At 40.3% G+C, this 18438-nt stretch overlaps 1 protein-coding gene across 1 annotated transcript in view; it reads left to right on the top strand.

Moving 5' to 3' along the window:
• GRIP1 (glutamate receptor interacting protein 1) overlaps positions 1–18438 on the top strand; it is a gene marked incomplete at its 5' end in the record, with an annotated part of 81087 nt that overhangs the window by 34384 nt on the left and 28265 nt on the right. The window contains 5 exons of the mRNA XM_010157364.1: positions 712–881; positions 6237–6392; positions 11569–11755; positions 12562–12707; positions 14428–14508. Of these exons, the coding sequence (XP_010155666.1) occupies positions 712–881; positions 6237–6392; positions 11569–11755; positions 12562–12707; positions 14428–14508 (740 nt within the window). The remainder of the gene's footprint in view (positions 1–711; positions 882–6236; positions 6393–11568; positions 11756–12561; positions 12708–14427; positions 14509–18438) is intronic.

The following is an 18438-nucleotide window of genomic DNA, read 5'->3' as shown; positions in this document are numbered from 1 at the left end:
CTGTGGGCTGTCTCGTACAGTAGAAACTATGAGAGTGACGGCCATTGATCCAGGGGTGTTCTCCAGTTCAATGGTGCAGGATGCTTTAATTTTCTCCCTCTGTTTTTTCCCATTTCGCAGGGGGTAACCAATTAAAGGAGCTGTCCACTTGACTGGTACGTCGGGATGCTGACTGCTGTGTTTGCATTTCTCAACTCATCCAGTAGCCAGTCTCTTGAGTGCAGCGAGATTTAGCAGATAGCCCCCTCCCCACCCCACTCCTCAAGTCACCATGCTAGCCCTGGTTTCATTATTTGTTTGACTACTGCATAATTTCATCATCATTTACAGCTTTTGTACTAATAAATGTTGAAACTATAACTCAAAAAATGATGAACTGGGTGCTTGTGTGAGGGATATGTGACCAAGTTATTTGAGTCTCCTTAAGCTCTTCTCATTTTATTCTGCTGCCATTCACACATATTTTTATAGTCAGCTACCCCATTCCAGTTCTGTGAGTGATGTCTTGGCATATACTGTATTAACTGAATTGTTTTTAAGGTTTGTACTAATAGATATAAAGTCTGACCAGTGACAATGCCTACAAAACGCAAATCTCTCTCGAAAAAAAGAACACGCTTATAATTGTCATGACCAGTTTGAAGGCAGTAAAACTCATTTTCCAAACAAAGAGCATACCTGATCATACCGAGTTTTTCCCCTTTTATGTAGATGTGGTGCATTACATGTAGGAGACCATATTCTGTCCATTGACGGCACCAGCATGGAGTACTGTACGCTGGCAGAAGCAACGCAGTTTTTGGCTAATGCAGCAGATAATGTCAAACTTGAGATCCTTCCTCACCACCAGACACGGCTAGCGCTGAAAGGCCCAGAGCACGGTAAGAGGATCTGTAGCACCAAATACCCCTCTCTTTTTTTGTATTCTATTTTGCCAGCCCTTGCTAAATGGCCAAGGAAGCTATTGTGGCAGTTATGTCTGTAAATGTTGTTTCAGCTCCCCAGGTTGTGCTTCTGCAGTTTCTGAGAAGCTCTCAGCCTTAATGTACCCTCTGAGATTCTTATGGATAGAGAGGGAAATGTTTTACTGAGAAATGGCTCCTCACGCTTGTAAATGTACATAAAGACACCTGTTGACTCTACTGTTGCAATCACTGGGGAGGCAACCAGGTCCTTCAGTAAATTATTCTCTGAATTCCTTCTTAAAATGAGAGGGGGAAGAAAGGGCCAGGCTAACTTCTTTTCAGCAATTTGACTTGATAGTCTGTTGCGACCACTTCATTAATACACCTGTTCTCCCTTAAAATACTTGGAAAAAACACTGTTTTCTCTTGCTAATGGCACTATTATTTATTGGCATTATCTTTTAAAGTACTTCTGAGATTGTTTCATGAGTTCATTATCAGTGCTTATGAAAAAGGTTTGTTTGGAAACAGTTCTCTAGATCCCAGCCCTTTTTCACTGTGTTATTTATTTCATACTAATATGCTGACGAGAATGGCTTTTAATTTTCAGATGGAATACATATAAAATGTTGTAGTATTTGAAGATGGGGGCTGTCTGTCTTGTCTTCTAACTAATTCTGAAAAAGTGGCTAATTCACAGCATTCATAAATTCATACTGAAATACTACATGTTGATGGATGTCAAAGAATTAACAAGGGTTATCAAATACACAGAGAACAAGTACTTATGTTGCAGTATGAACCAGTGGTACCATTTTCTGAGCCTGTGATACTGAAATGTCAGTGATGGTAGATGTTCTTGGACATCTATCTGAGATGGAGGCTCTGCCCGGATAAGCGGTGGTCTGGTCAGTTTGTCAGAGTGGTGAATATTGAACTAATGCCTGAGGAGATACTAGTTTTTCCAAGACCAGGGAGAAGAAAAAAATAACCCTTGTGATACCATGTTCTTCCATTATTGAGCTGCACCTCTTCCCCTTTCTACTTAAGCCCGTTAGCAGGGCAAGGGAGCAGGAAGTGATACTGCAGAAGCAGAAAGAGATGGAGACCAAATTTTGCAATACATTTCCAGTCTTTTCATTTATGACAGTATGTTGCAGATGGATCTTGCCTTTTTTTGAAGCAAACATGTCACACAATTTTTGACTGGTTAAAGAACCTTTGAAGAGTGGGATTTTTTTGAGAAGATGAGTACCAGGGCCAAAGGTTTGTGTAGGTGTTTGTATTACTTGGAGCAGTTGGTTTCTTAACCAACATTTAAAACAAATTGATGCTGCTAATGTGCTACTCACTTTGACCCAGTGTAGATGTTTAGAAAAAACAAGGCTCTTGCCATGTTGGACTTAAGAACTGACTGTTATGAAATCACATCAAGAATATCTGCAAAAGCTAGATAAGTTCATCTTTTAGGGAGAAATCTCCCTGAGGTAATAAAGTTGCTTTCTTAAGTAAGGCAGAATAACTGGGATGTGTAGTCATTCCCAGTCCCTCACCAAGCGGTGCTTCTCCAATATCACAACCAATTCAAGACGTAACATGCATGATGGAAGCAAGTACCCTCTTGGAAGCAGCCTTTCATCAGGTGTGGTATGGCCTAGATGCTGCAGAGTTTGAAAAGCTCCCTTTATGTATCTGGGATAAACTGAGTCATTAGGGCTGTATCTGTTGAGCTCATTTAGTGGTGTTCTGGGAGCATGTTAGGAATTTACAAAGGACAGGAAAGGAGGTATATGAAAGAAATTAACATTTTACCCCTAAAATAAAGTGGAGAGCTGTTGTGGTTTTACCCCAGCCAGCAGCTCAGCATCACACAACTGCTCGCTCACTCTCCCCCGCTGGGATGTGGGAGAGAATCAGAAGAGTAAAAATCAGAAAACGCATTGGTTGAAGTAAGGACAGTCCAGAAGGTAAAGCAAAAACCATGCAAACAAGCAGAGCAAAACAAGGCATTAATTCACCACTTCCCATGGGCAGGCAGGTGTTCAGCCATCTCCAGGAAAGCAGGGCTCCATCACGCATAACAGGGACTTAGGAAGAGAAACGCCATAACTTCAAATGTCCCCCCCTTCCTCCTTGTTCCCCCAGTTTTATATGCCGAGCATGACGTCATGTGGTATGGAATATCCCTTTGGTCAGTTGGGGTCAGCTGTCCTGGTTGTGTTCCCTCCCAGCTTCGTATGCACCCCCAACCCACTTGCTGGTGCAGAAAAGGCCTTGACTCTGTGGAAGCACCGCTCAGCAGGGACAAAAACATCCCTATGTTATCAACACTGTTTCCAGCGCAAATCCAAACCATAGCCCCATACCAGCTACTGTGAAGAAAATTACCTCCATCCCAGACAAAGCCATCACAAGAGCACTACGAAAGATCCAGTTTTTTTCATGGTTTTTTTTTCCTGTACACTGTGCTGCTAACACTCATTTCTCTTGATGCTCCATTAGTTTTATGTTCTCTCTATGCAACCTTGGGTTGGAATAGCTGAAATTATGGCTAAATTACTGTGGTTACACACTATAGGATTTTCTTTTACTGAACTTCTGTTGAGTTAGGATTATCCTTCTACAAGCTGAGCAAACTGAATCTGTGTACCTTACCACTTTGTAGGACATTTTTATCTCTAGTGTCAGCATGAAAATAAAACATTAAAAAAAAAAAATCAATGACTGCCAGATAATTTCCTGCTGGAAGCAGTCTTTTTAATTAAACAAGGCTTACAGCAGTGTAAAAATAATGAAAATCCACCTGGCCACATTGTTCTTATCAGATTTTAATTTTTACACCATAGTTTAAGTTTGGAAATCTTTCTGTCTGTGTGTGTAATCAGAGAGATGGTTTCATCTGAGAAAATATGAAAAGTCTGTAAGACACCTGTGGCCATTTCAGGCTACTGCCGCTGTTTCTGGGACTTTTCTGGCTGGCGTGAGATTTTCCCAAGTCTCTGAGGTGGCTGGCACTGGTGCTGGGTGAGTGAGGTACCCCAAAGGCCAGGCCTGGCAGTGCCAGGACCTCCAGAGTCCCCACCACCCCACAAGGCCATGTGGACATGGTAGACCCCTATACTCTCCTTTTCTTCTTCCTTCCTTGGTGTGGACTCCTCACTGTACTGACAGGTGTTGATATGAGTCAGAGGAAGGTTAATATATTTAGACAATTATCAGATCATTATGTAATATGAAGTGAACCTTAAGGATACCTTTTCTTCTGGCACTGTGTCGTGCTTGCCATATATACACTTTATGGTGTGTACTTTGGTGGCTATCTTGTTCCCCCTTATTTTGTCTCATGGAGTAAGATGTGAATGCAAGGTGTAGGTCCAAACTGAACAGTCAACATTTTTGGCTGCTGTTTAAATCCAGCATGGGGTCATATGTGTCTGCAGCCATTATAGATAAAGCAGGTAGCAGAGACACCCAGGTAATACAGCTCATGGGCCAAAGGCTGTAACTTACATTTTATAGTACAGGTAAATCCCTCAGTGGTTTTAAGACAAAATTTAGTGAGTAAATTCCTAGTTTGAAATGTTCCTCTACAGTTTGGCAAGGACATAGCTAAGCTGAATTTAATGACGAATAGGCTGTATTTAATGAAGGATGACTTCAATAATTTTCCTTAACATTTGACACATCAACTGAAATGCTTCCTATTTTCTTGGTAAATACTGACCTTCACTTTTGGCATATCCCAGATTCCCCATACATAGAAATAACTTTCAAATATGGTCTCAAATTTCATTCAAAAAAGGATAATTTTAAAGTTTTGAAGATCAAGTTTAAAAACTCCATGAAATTGCATGTCCAACTAATCAATAAGAACTTCTTTATTAACCAGGCTTCAGGATAGAGTTTTTCTGCTGCTGGCCCACAGAAGTCGCTTGCGGCACAGAATAGCGTAATGCCAGCAATATATGGCAGCAAAATTAAACTGTCAATGCAGTACATTGAAATGACTGGCAAGTAAATATCTCCATTCTGGGCAGTGCTATGTATAGTATGTGGTTGGTCTTTTTAATGCAGATGAACACAAGCAGAGACTTATTAACCTTCAGTTAGTGGTCGTGTAATACCTTAGTATTTTCTAAGGAAGTTTGCAATCTTAGCTCCTAAAGCCAGAGTGAGATTAGAAATTAATTCAGTACTAATCTTTTAAAAATTGAATACAGGAAAACAAACCAGAAAAAAAACAATCAGAAGCATTTATTCTGATAATAAATATTCTTTTTGTTCCTCAAGTTCCTCAAGTTAGCAAACCCTGGTAAGAAGACAAGACCAGGTTATTTATTATTTAATTTTATTTTATGTTCAATTTATTTTCGGTTTTGGACTTCTTTTTTTGTTTGTTTGTGTAACTCTGTTACTTTTTCCTTTTCTCTGGTCCTTTTGTTTTCTGATTTTTCCATCATTCCTTCATGCGGGCAGTGAAGGTTCAAAGAAGCGACAGGCAACTTACCTGGGATTCGTGTGCCACCAGCCACAGCAGCCTACTCACCTACCACCATTATAACACCTACCACCCTGACCATTGCAGGATGCCAGCCTTGAAATTCCAGAAAACGCCTCCTCAAAAAAGCCTTCGTAATGTTCCACACTTACGTATTCTCTCCTCCTCTTCTTCCTCCTCTTTCTCCCTTCCCTTCTTCTTTCACTCATACTTTTCCCATTTCAGGCACTAAAACCGTTTCAGTTTTATGGATGCTACACTTTTTCATAGCCATGCCAAGGTTATTTCTGACATTTTATGCCTCTTCCTTTCTTTAACAAAGCAACCTCTGTAGACAGGAAAAAACTTGAAAATTCTGAATGAATCAGCTCTTCTGCTATATGAGTAGACTATTAGATTTGAGTAGTATATATAAAGCATGATTTTTGAATGCAAAGCATTGCTTACAAATCTTCTGTCAGAAATCACCTACTACAAAAAGGCATTTCTAAAATTAGTGTATCTAGACATACTGATCTGCATTGGTTCATGGATATGTGTTGAAAAATTTAATTTAACATGCTTCACCTAAAATAACTGGTATACTATGATTGTAATTGTGTACTCTGAATGTATCTACAGTACTTTGTTAGCTTCCAGCAGGTATTTTCATGAAATGCTGACTTCACTTTTACCTAGGGTCACCTGTGTGGGTTAATGTCTTTGTTATTGGGAATGCACAAACCATTCCTCTGTATCATACACATTGTTCTATCCACTGATGAGTTACAGACATGTGTTGCACTCTTCCATGAAGACTGAGTGCTGTATGCCAAGTGTTTGATTTCTTACAGCAGCTTTGGTGTCTTCATCCTTCTCTCCTACCTCCATGAGTGCATACAGCCTGAGTTCCCTGAACATGGGGACCTTACCTCGCAGCCTCTACTCCACCAGCCCACGTGGGACAATGATGAGGCGGAGGATGAAAAAGAAGGACTTCAAAAGCTCCTGTAGGTGGTAACAGTGTTTGCTCAAAATGTGCAGTGAATGGGTGGATGAGGGGGAAGATACAGGAAAAGGGTGCAAAGTACCTTAATATATATACTAGGCAGAAGAGAGAACAATTGGAGTTTCTGTTAGATGCAGGGAAACATCAGCGTAAAAATATTTGTCCAGTGCTAAAATGAGATGAGGCCATGCAGCTTAACTGTCTCATCTCAAATGTTTAAAGCAATGTTTTCTTCAGACAATCCTGGAAGAGTTTGTTATACTGTTACTAAAGTGATTTTCAGATTCCTTTTTCAACTCTTTCCATTTCCATCAGGGAGTAGAAATCATAGCTGAATAGTCAAAAACAGATTGCTGGTAAGCTCAACCAACTATCACATTACAGAAGGAGAAGAGCTTGCCACAGTACCTCCTTGGTAGTTTTAATGCTTACGTCTGCACCGTAACCTGTACAGTCATCCTTGTGAGATAGAGCAACAAGTAACAGTGAATAGCCTTGTCTCTGACCACTCACTGGGATTCAGTGCTTAAATTTCCCAAGATTCAGTAGTTTCCCACTCAAGGGTAGATATGTTTCAGGCTGTTCCACTTCACGTGTTGATAAGTATTCACTGGGTCAGAGGGTATAACTGTATCAGCACGTTGTTTCCCAGACTCCATGCAAGTGCTGTCTCTCCTTTGGTCTTGTCCGTCTTCCTGTGATCCTCAGCAGCCCTACAGAGCAGGGAAGTGAGAACTGCTCTGTAAATCTTCTGCTCTGGCTAATAATGCTCACAGGTCCACTTTGGAAAAACTGAGCTACTGCATATTATGGTGCTGCTGCGCCATATTAAAGATTTCCTGTGGTCATAGCAAAATCAGAGCAAACCAGCAGCCTCCAACCAAGGCCAGCCACTATGGACTTGAGATGAAACATTTGAGAGAGGAACTGAGGTTTTGCTTTCTGCAGAGTTTTTTTTTCCCTGCTTGCTCTTATTTCTTTTGTAAAGCAAATATTTTTTTATGTAACATTTGCCTGTAATTGCATTTTTGATTTTTAATCTGATCAGCCATTCTTCACAACTCCTCTGTTGACATGTTAGCTTCTACTGCATTCTTTTGGGTTACAGGGAGATAGTGTGTTCATCTATGCTTACGGTATCAGTAGGGTCCTCATGTCCACCTGAGAAACAGTAGTAATGTTACACTGATACTAAGTGATTTGAATAGTAAAATAATGCTGGATGCAAAAATAGTTCTTCGGTTGTGCTGTATTACAGCTGTCCCATCCAACAAAGGACTGTTAATCCTGAAAGCTAATCCTATTATGGATCTTGGAGACTGCTGTTACTTGTGTTGTTATATATTTCAGACATTTTTCCTTCAAGAAAGCCTTGCCCTGCAATTTGCTGTCCTGCAAAGGCTCAAAACAAGGCCAGTGACATTGGTTTTAAGTAGGACAGTCACATAAGCACTGCAGCCCACATGAAAAATTCCTCAAGTCATTAGGCCCTGGCTATGACAGGCTGCTATTATTCAACATGTCTCTAATTAGGAGGAATTAGGATGAAGCTTTGTTGTAGTGCAGTTTATCTGCATTCCCATTGTGACATCTGGCTATAGAACATTACAAAATGTGGGGAGCTGGCCCCATCATTGAGTAAGTCTGTGCCTTGCTACGAGCAATGACTGTATCGGCAACCCTGTCTCGGAGTTGGCTGGCCAGCCAGGCTCACTTTCCTTTTCTGTCAGCTTGCTTTTCAGCCCACACAGTTTCTTACTGCTGTTGGTAGACTTACACCCGTACTTGTGACTGCAGTAACAGCCAACATAACCCACACTGGGCTGAGTGTGCCACAAATGACAATGATAGAGAATGACCGGTCCAGTACCCTTCCACCATCCATCAACAGGGCTTGGAAAACCTTGTGCTTCTCCTTTTGTGGGAGACTCATGTGAACCAGGTAGCATCAACTGCTGTCCTTTTCACAGGAAAGGAATGGCATGCTTTCTTAGTTTGAGTGATTGTTATTTTTTTTAATCCAATGGATCATTGGAGGACTTCGTTAATGCGACTTTTAATAGGTCTTTTAGGATGTCATTTGGGAAGAAAAGGATGTATTGGTGAGGGGTGCTGTAAAGTTTACATTGGCAGTTATTTAGGAAAATCTGCAAAACTTAGTGTGATCGTGCCAAAATTCATGATGATGTAGTGTGATGGTACAGGGTGTTACAACTTTCTTGGCCATGATTTTGCAATCATTGCATTAGTTACACAGATCTTTCCAAACATGTGGCTGTAAAAATGGAAGGCACACCCTGCTGTCACATGCTTTATTTATGCTGCTTGTTCTACATTTTTATTCTTCCTCTGTTGTTTTGTTTTGTTTTGTTTAGGTATGGTATTCATTGTGGAAACAATTAGATTATTATTTGGTTGAAGTTTAAGTCCATCCTGAAGTATTTTGTAATAGTTCCATATTAGTACTTGAAAGTGAGACACAATTTTATACCAGCTTACATTACAGTTGCTAGGGCTGCACGTCTGGTAGAAATTAGAGAGGGTCTTAGATGTGCATGAGTGCTGCTTCCTCAGCACATCCAAGCTAGCTGCTACCAGGAGAAATAGTGAACATTTTGCAATTTCTCAAGAAATTAGAGCAGGAGACTGAAGGCTTAATAATCCATATACATACCTTTAAATAAGTCTTGCTCTACTTTTTGTATGGCTGCAGGAATGAAAGTAACAAGTACATAATCTTCAAATTCAAGATTGTTACTTGCATAACTGCAGAGCATATAGTAAACCAGCCCCCAGGACTATTGCTAAGGGTTTGATGAAAACTATACAAGTATGCTAAGCTGTACCCCTAGCAGTAGCAGCCAGGGTTCTGTGGAACCACATATACATACATGCCTCCTTTTTAAAGCAGTAGGGCTGCTACCTGGCCTGTAAAACTGCGAATCCATCAAGCAGTCAAAAAAATAGCAGTATTTCTTGCTGCAGTTATTGCTGAGTTACAAAACTGAACATGCTCTAAGTATGGTTTTGTGCATCTCTGGCATTTTATAGAGGCTTAGCAAATAGCTGTTGTTACATGATTTGGAAAGGGTGTTTTCATCTCTGCTTTTTTTTTGTTCCCATTTCTGGTTCATCTTCTTTGGGAATGGGAGGAGTTCCTAATTGTCAATTTTAAGTGTTCACATCATCAAAATATATATCAGGGTGAATTTTGAATCCCACAATCAGTAAGTAACTTGATTTCCCGGTGTGAATTAAAACCTTAGCTGTCCTGAAAGTTGAAATAAATGTTGTAAGTCCTTTAGATTCCTGGAGGGTATTAGAAAAGGAATGTCACAGAATCAGCTAGATGCCTGCTACAGAGGAGGAATGGACACGTAAGCGATGGGAAACAAAGACACAGCTAACAAGTAGTTGTTGTATGACCTCAAAGAAGGGGAGAATGGAATTTTTCTGAGCTTGGATGCCCTAAATTTAGACATTTCCAGAAGGTGTGTTAGGGGATCTGGTATTATATAGTCTCTGGTTTAGTCTTAGTTTAGCCTTTGCAGTGCTGAGGGCTGGAGAATCCTATTTCTCACATGCAGTAAATGCTAAAGCTGGTGGCCATTTCTAAGAACAGAGTATTAGTATTTGCATTTGGGTATGAGCATGTCTTACTCGGTGCAGATAAAAGAAACAGTAAGAAGGAAGCTATTGAATTGTGAAATAATACGCAATTCCTACAAAGGGAAATGAAAACAGGATATGAGTGGGAGTTCACAGTAATTTAGAAAAGATGTTTTCAGAGTTGAAAAGAGCTTTGCTGAGAGAAGACTGAAACTCATGAGTTTTTTGGCAAGTGAAACTTTTGTAATAGAATTGTCATTGCCAACTGTACCACATTAATCACATTTTATACTTACTATTTCAGAGCAAAAGTCTAATGCTCGTAGCCCCAAGGGGCGCAAAATACTGATAAACCTCTGACAACTTTGTATGGCTGTGCTAATTTTATCTATAATGTAAAAAAAACACCTCATTTTCTTCCACATCTAAGGAAAAAAAAAATCCACATTAAAATAATCCCTCAGATAAACCATGAACTAAACTATCCCTGGGATAAACCTTGAACTTAGTAGCTACTGCAGGCAGAAATTGGTCTTGAAGGAAGTTAAAGGTGGAGATGTATTAGAGTAGATTTATTACATGAAAACATTCAGAATCCTGGCCATTGGAAGAGTATCATTACAATACTGTACCATTACTTTACTTTCTGGTCTGAGCAGGAATTGAAAAACTGTAGCTTTCTGTGTATGACATAATGAAAGCCAGCAGTCTGTCACTAGTGGAATCCAAACAGTTATACGATAGACCCTTAGGTCTGCTCTTAGATCTACCCTTTGAGGGTAGACCCTTAGATCAGAGAACCAAAGGTGCAGTCTCCTCCTTTCACAGGAAACTGCATTGAATCTCAGTGTTGGTTTTATCTTGATTTGTTCTGTAATGCAGCCTAGTCAGAACAAGAGTGGGAATAGAGAGAGGGAGTAAATCAAGAGGGAAGAAGGAGCTGCCTGTGTTTCTCACAGAAGGGTTCCCCAGTTGCTTTCAGAGACCCTAAGAACTTTTTATCCACAGTCTCTTGAGATAAACTGGTTGTTAAAACAAAGGGGTTTGTTCAGCTTACACTGCCCAGTTAGCCTGACAAACTTCTGACATGTAGTAAACATGTACAAGAGGAAGGCTTCCTTACTTCTTGCAGGCAAGCCTGGGCCATGTGCTTTGTTTCTAACAACAGTGCATTGCCATGAGACGTTCAAAGGAGCCTGTGGGAATCGGCCTGCAAAAAACAGATGGGCTTGTGCCTCCAATTCCCTGAGCTCCTGTGAAAATTCTGTTCATCCACGCCTCAAACCTAATGCAAACAGAACGTGGGGATGTTCTGGGGTTTGTGGGGTGGGGGTGTCAAACACAAATATTTTACTCAGTGCAAGAACTGTATTTTTGCCTTATACCATACAACCAGATGTTTTCTATGTTATAACTGTTTATGCATCATTTATAAGCTTTAGCCTAAATTGACTTTAAAAAGAGATGTTTTGTTGACTAGGTTTATTGTACAGATCAATTTTCTCAGAGTGCGATGAAATTTCTGCTGTGTATGAATGTCTTTCCTCCTGCTCTGCTCTGTTTTGTAGTGTCTTTAGCCTCTAGCACTGTTGGTTTGGCTGGGCAGGTCGTCCACACAGAAACCACAGAAGTAGTGCTGACAGCTGACCCCATAGTAGGGTTTGGGATACAGCTCCAGGGTAGCGTGTTTGCTACTGAGACCTTGTCTTCTCCGCCTCTCATTTCCTATATCGAGTCTGACAGTCCGGCAGAAAGGTGAGGTACTTTCAGATGACTGCTAAGTACGTTTTGGTGAGCGTTCCTCGGGGTACTGTGGGCTTGTTGCTTTTGATCTGTGATAAATTGCAGGGCCTTGCTCGGTGGAAGCATGGCAAGTAATAAACCCTCTGTTTTGACAATGACATTTCATATGCTTGATCAACTGTAAGAAGAATGACAAGCACCAGTGCTTTTATCATCCAGAGTCCTCCAGCAGGATACTGGAATCTATATTCATGCAAAAGAAAAAAAGAAAAAAAAAAAAGGAAAAAAATCAGAGACATCACTGAAGTCAAAATAGTAGTAATTCGGTGTGCCATGGGGGGAGGCCGTATCCAGCTCTGTTCAGTTTTGGTACAGAACCAAATCTTAGGGAATACCAGTGTTTTGACTTACTAATGGTTTCATTGCAGCATTTCAATTGAACTTTTATGCATATGTATGTCTTTAATCATGGCATGGGAACCGTAGTTGCACAGGCAAGTACTAGCTGCCCTTGCAGGGCTACAAGACCCGTAGCCCAGAATCAGAGGTGATGTCCACAGGTGGGGTGGAGGCATGAAGGCTGTGCCCCCCTTCTTGAGTCCCAGCACCTAGAGAGCATGACCCATGCTGGAAGTGCTTGGTAGAGTCTTGGTGCAAAGGGTGGGCAGCAGCAGCAGCTTCCGTCCCCCTCGGTGCCTGGGTAGACTGTTGAGCTGCGGTGCCTTGCTTCTCTTCCAGGGTTAGGTTGAATGTGTGTGATATTGCTGATTCTGGTGACGTGCACATCTGATGATTGTTTTGTGTTGTTGTGTACCAAGGTGTGGGGTGCTGCAAATAGGAGACAGAATAGTGGCAATAAACGGTATCCCAACGGAAGACAGCACATTTGATGAGGCCAATCAACTGCTCAGAGACTCCTCTATCACCAACAAGGTCACTTTGGAAATAGAATTTGATGTTGCAGGTACGAACATACTGTTATTCTGCCTGGTAAGAAAAGCGAAGGAATAAATTCCAAGTACATTGCAAGTGTTAGGCATCCAAGGTGGAGACTTTCCTCTCACATGTACACCATGCAGTTTTCAAGTGACCTGTTTGAAACGTGTGACAGCTTTCTCATTTCAAGTAGCCCTGCCGCATGCTTCAGGTTGCAAATAGAAATGACAGGTCCTGTAGTAAGAGATGGTGACAGTCCCTCCTCTGAGTTACTTCCTGAGATTTTTCTCCCCCGAGATAGAAATATTCTGCTGAGCTGAGACAAATCCTCTACAGGCCAGCTCGTAAAATGTTTTACTACCCAGAAAAGGATTACAAAAGGGTGGGTAAGCAGAAGGCCCGACGAGTTCCACTTACTGTCTCTCAAATCAACGTTCTACATAAAATAGAATCATAGAATGGTTTGGGTTGGAAGGGACCTTAAAGACCATCTAGTTCCAACCCCCCTGTCATGAGCAGGGACACCCTCCACTAGACCAGGATATAAATATATAAATAAGAGCAGTTGAATTACTAAAAGCTAGAAAAAAAATCATTGTTAATGTTGCTGGTGAGTCTTTACTATTACTAATGGCTTTCCTTTCTTCTGTAATGTGTTTAAGCATATGGAATACACCTATAAAATCACAAATTGTGTAAATCAAACAAGTACACATTATGTATGTGCACTACCCCACTGTGTAAATAGTAAAAAATTAAGATTTCTGTGTTCATCTGACAGTGGCTCCTTCGAAGTCATGACAGTGTCAGAGGTGCTGTATTTTGCATAGTGTAATTACTGTTAATGGTATTGTAAATCATAATGTCAAAAGTAGGCTAAAGGTTGCTAGAGTAATTCTGTATAATCTTTTAGTATGCGTGCATCCAGTAGAATGTTAAAACAAAAAAGCCAAATACAATATGTGCATTCATATGCAAAGGAATGGAAATACTAAAAAATAATAAAACTGAATCATGAGAAACTCATTTAAATAAACCTGAAGTCACATGTGTTTCAGTCCCTTGACTTGTTTGTGCTCCTCCCATTTGCCCCATGACAGTCGACTCATACTCACGGTTAGACTCTCCTGCCACACACGTGCTTATATGTTTGCATAGCCATAATTTCAGTCACTCCTTTTCAGGCCAAGGCCAAAACTTTTGCTAGCTGTGGTGCCAAAAGTCAGGATTCAAATACAGTGTTCTTTGTTCAAGTGGGTTTTGCCTCACTCAGCACCAGGCCCTTCTCCGTTAGTGATGTTTTGATTCTTCCCAGTAGATGTGGAATCCATGGCAGTTACCTTAGCAGACGGTTAAAAATGTGTTAGACCCTCAGCAACAAAGGCCTAAAATCCTTAAGACTTGATCTCCTGTCCTTTTAATTAAAAGTTACCTGCCAGCACTAACATTTTCATGTGTGCTCTCAGAAATTGCATACAAGCTAAAATCCTGCAGGCTCAGCTGGCTGCTGGCCCATGCAATATCCATAAATTCAGTTAAACCTTAAAAAAATTGAGTTACCATGAAATTACCAATAGAGGTATAAATCACACTTTGTATGTCCTACTTCCTTCGCTTCAGCACCTGTGTTTCGCCCGTGAATTGTGATGCTGATGTGATTTCATCAGATTACATGTATAGTCCCATGCACTTGGAATTGCTATGCCTTATAAATTATCTAACTTTTTAAATATTTATTTTTTTTATAGAATCAGTTATACCAAGCAGTGGAACGTTTCATGTAAAACTACCAAAGAAGCATAATGTGGAACTTGGCATCACCATAAGTTGTAAGTGAAAATGCTTATTTTTCAGACCATGTTCATGGGATAATCTGCAGATAGTAGGTCCTGTAGCTATAGACTCCTGTTTGTTTTGGTATAAACTGCTTTTTCCTTTTTCTAGAAAGGGATGTTTAGCAGTGCTCTGTCTCTGCTGAAGTGTCATTATGTTGAAGATTTATAGTCCCCTTCTAGCAGTTAAAGAAGCCAGAAGTTTGCCAGGCCTAAAATCATCAATAGAACTAGACCCATGCAAAAGTATTTCCATGGCTGGGAAGTCTGAAGGAGACCCTGTCGTGGTCTCTCACAGGCTCTTGAACAGAAGAGCTCCTTCTTGCAGGCATGAGGCTCCACATATGTGGGGTTATTTTCTGCTTCAGAACACAGTCTCTGAAGATACATCCTCAGTCTGTAAATCAGTGGGCAGTCCTAAATGTGCAGGTCACAGCAAAATCCCTTTTCAGGAGGGGTTTCAGAGATTGCTAAAGAAGATTACAAGGGTGTTCATTAGTCTGTTTCTCAATATGTATTTGTTACTGTTGTTTGAAGTCAAAGCATTTCTCTAAGTATCTTTTTTGAGAACAGACAGTAAACGTTATATTAGGCCTGGACTTTGACCAGCTAAACTCCAGCATACCAAATTCAGTCCTTCATGAAAGGAAGAACAATCCATATCAAAGTTATTGGGCTTGTGTTTAAAGTACTTAATGACAGTGCAGAATCTGGTCTCACTGGAATTAACATTCCTTTACAGTTGTGGCCTTTCTTAGACTATTAATCTTTCTTTGGAATTATTCATGTGTCTTGAGGGAATATTGTGCTTTGACATATTCTCAAAGCTTTTACCAGTACTATGGACTAAGGTTAATCAGAAGTACAGCAGGGAACTCAGTGGTAAGAATTACATCTGAGCAACAAATGAGAGACACTGCAGGCTTGTTTGCACACTTGAATGAGTAATTGTAGGATTCTGTAAAATGTGATGCTTGATGCAAAATCATAGGTCTACGGGTATTCCATATCCCCAGTTTAGTTTTGGGATTTGGATGAGAAAGTCAGGAAACTACCTGACCCTGAGAGACAAAACTGACCTTTTTTGTCAGAAGGGAAATGTAAGTCTTGGGTTAGCACCTGGACATATGCCTATTTTAAGTCCACGAGTTCTTCTAAGTCAGCTGTTAGGAGACAGACATCCTGGGAGAGGAATTCTTTTCTCTTTCTTTGTGTGGTTTTCCTTGGTAACAAACACCAAGTGTGCTTGCAAGGAATTACAGCCAGGTACTTGAAGGCATATCTGAGGTGGCATAAAGCACTAAAGAAAGTTAAGCTAATTCATGGTCTTTGAAAAACATGACATGTAATAGGGGAAGAGACTATGCTTCTCTTAGTTTCATATTATTTAATGCAGGGAAAGAAGCAAAACAAAAAAAATCCCTTTGGATAGCAGAAACCACTGCAAAGTAAGACAGAAGAGAGTTTGATAAGCACCTTCTTAATGTTAATCCAGGGAGTTTTGGATAGCATGTGTTGGTTAGCTCGCAGTATGCTGCCCTTGCCCGTTGCTGCCTTCACAGACATACTGGACTTGTATCATCCTTCCCTTACCTCTGCAGTATCTGTCTAATCTTCCCATTAATAGCTACTTGCACTTAATAAAGAGCCTGTTTCACAGTTTGCAAATATAAATGACTATACTTTGTGTTTTATGTACCATCATTTTCACACCCAGGTTCCTGGTTGGAGCAATTAAAATGTCTTTCTTAAAATTACGTCAACCTAATAAAGCACGACACGGCACTGTCCGTGTGTGTGTGATTATGCTTTTATAACATAACCATTTCCTGGAAGAAGGATGGCTTTCCAGTAGATCTAGTAGTGTTCAAATCTATGTCAATTTATTTGCCAGTGACATTGATCTTAGGCCATGTAATGGAATATAGATTATTTTTTTTAAGATAAATTTTTGTGCCACTGGCGACTTTATCATAAACTAAAATTTTTTAAATACATTGAATGCTGTCCAAGAAAATGACTTACTAGTGGAGTCTGGTAATTGTAGTTAACAGCTCTTTTTTTTATTTCTTCCCCCCCTGCTTCTTTATTTCTTAAGTAAGATTCTGATATCCTTACTGGTAATGAACTGCAGCACCTTGCTTCATAAATAATTTCTCTGAAGCTAATGGGACTACTCAGGGATTAAGAAGCTGCAAAGCTGCTAAGAATATCAGAATCTCACCCAAACTATCATCAGTTTTTCAAAGTCATTTTGGCTAGCAGCTATACAGTAGTCTGCTTTATTGCTTTTGTATTTCATCAGAAACAATTTTGTAAATATTCATAGATATGTAGCATTGACTATGAGAATTTACATCTAGCAAACTCAACTTCATTTTGCAATGTTACAAGTAATTATTTTCAAGACGGAGCCTGAAGAATCAGCAGGTTTCTCGGATTCTCCACATGAACCAATATTTAAGGAAAAAAAGAGCTACATCAGTCTAATTTTAAAAAGCTCTTTCATCTATTAGATAATCACACTATCTTTAGAAAGTCTAGTAGCTGTTACCCAACATTGTGGATAAGTGAACTGACTTTGTATAAAAAAAAATTTCCATCCCATGAGCATTTTCCTCTGCTTGTTCAGTTTGTTCAGAGTTTGATCAAACTCCAAAAGTTGAAGCCAGGCCGAGACTAGTAAGTGGGATTTGGCTGAGTGGTAGGTGAGATGTCTACCCCAAAATCTGTTTAAGTCACATTGTTGTTTTTCTTTAGGTTAACAGTGAAATAAGAAAGGTGGGTTGTTTGGTACTTGAGGAATTTTTTGGAGGGTTTTTTGTTTTCTTTTTAAACCGAATAGACCAGCTTTTCTACAGCACTGACGACACTTCACTCAACCTGCTTTTGAGCAGCAGTGGGCTGGCAGGGGAAATGTGTCTTGACTAGAAGTAGGGTAGAGGCCTGGGACGGAGACTTAGAATCACAGAGTAATTTCAAGAGAGAGAAGAAACAACTTGCTAAAGATTTGGTTTCCAGCTGCAACACTAACTTTAGTATCTGTACAGGTTTATACACTCTTCAGTCCACCTGTAGGTCATCACACAGTGTAAGGTATCCACAAAAGCTCAACAGGAGGTAGACTAACAGCTGTACCAGGGAGGAGAAAAGGTGAGATCTTCGGTGGACAAGGAGAGAAAATGAGTGGGGAGCCATAACAGGGAGACAGCAGCCTAGAGGAGGGGCTGAGGTGTGATCAGGGGTGGGGGAAGCTGGGACTTGAACAAGAAGACTGGACATGGGTGAGTGGTAATGTGCTTTGGTTTTCATTGCTTCTTAAAAACAAAAATAATTCTGAAATTAAACATACAATGGAGGCTTAAAGCTGTACAGTGTCACTTCAAACTTGCATTAATTCATGAGGGTATCTTTTTTAATTAAGTGGTCAAATATTACTTTCTCACTGGGACTCTGCTCTCTGGGGAGAGATGCAACAGTGGTGTGTATCAAAGGGCGTGGAGGCTGCATAATGAATAAGGTGGAGAATTACAGACAGAAAAAGGAGGGTGACCTTGTGCTCAAGAAGGTTTAATTCTATCCTGGACAAATTAGGGCATTTGTTCTTTTTGTCTGCAACCGAGTTGCTGAGTCATTTCACAGGGGAGTGGGAGGAAAGGGGAGAGATTTTCCACAGGTGGCTGCTTGATTTTCTGTGGAAACTGTTGAAATCCTGGGGTCACGCTTGCAGAAATGCAAGAAATCTGCAGCGGTTGCTGAAAATACCAGTAGTTGTACTTTGGACATAGAAGTTGTTACATACTACAAACTATTGTGAGAAATAAAGGCATGGATATCTCAAATTGCTCACTGAAAATTGTCATACTTTGACCTAAATGTTCCTAGGTTTCCTTTCCTCTCCTCATCTGTAAAATCAGGATCATAGTA

Source organism: Eurypyga helias, unplaced genomic scaffold, assembly GCF_000690775.1.
Source record: "Eurypyga helias isolate BGI_N326 unplaced genomic scaffold, ASM69077v1 scaffold2438, whole genome shotgun sequence".
NCBI classification, from domain to species: domain Eukaryota; kingdom Metazoa; phylum Chordata; class Aves; order Eurypygiformes; family Eurypygidae; genus Eurypyga; species Eurypyga helias.
The sequence above is the reverse complement of the archived record's forward strand: the minus strand, read 5'-3'. Positions and strand labels throughout refer to the sequence as shown.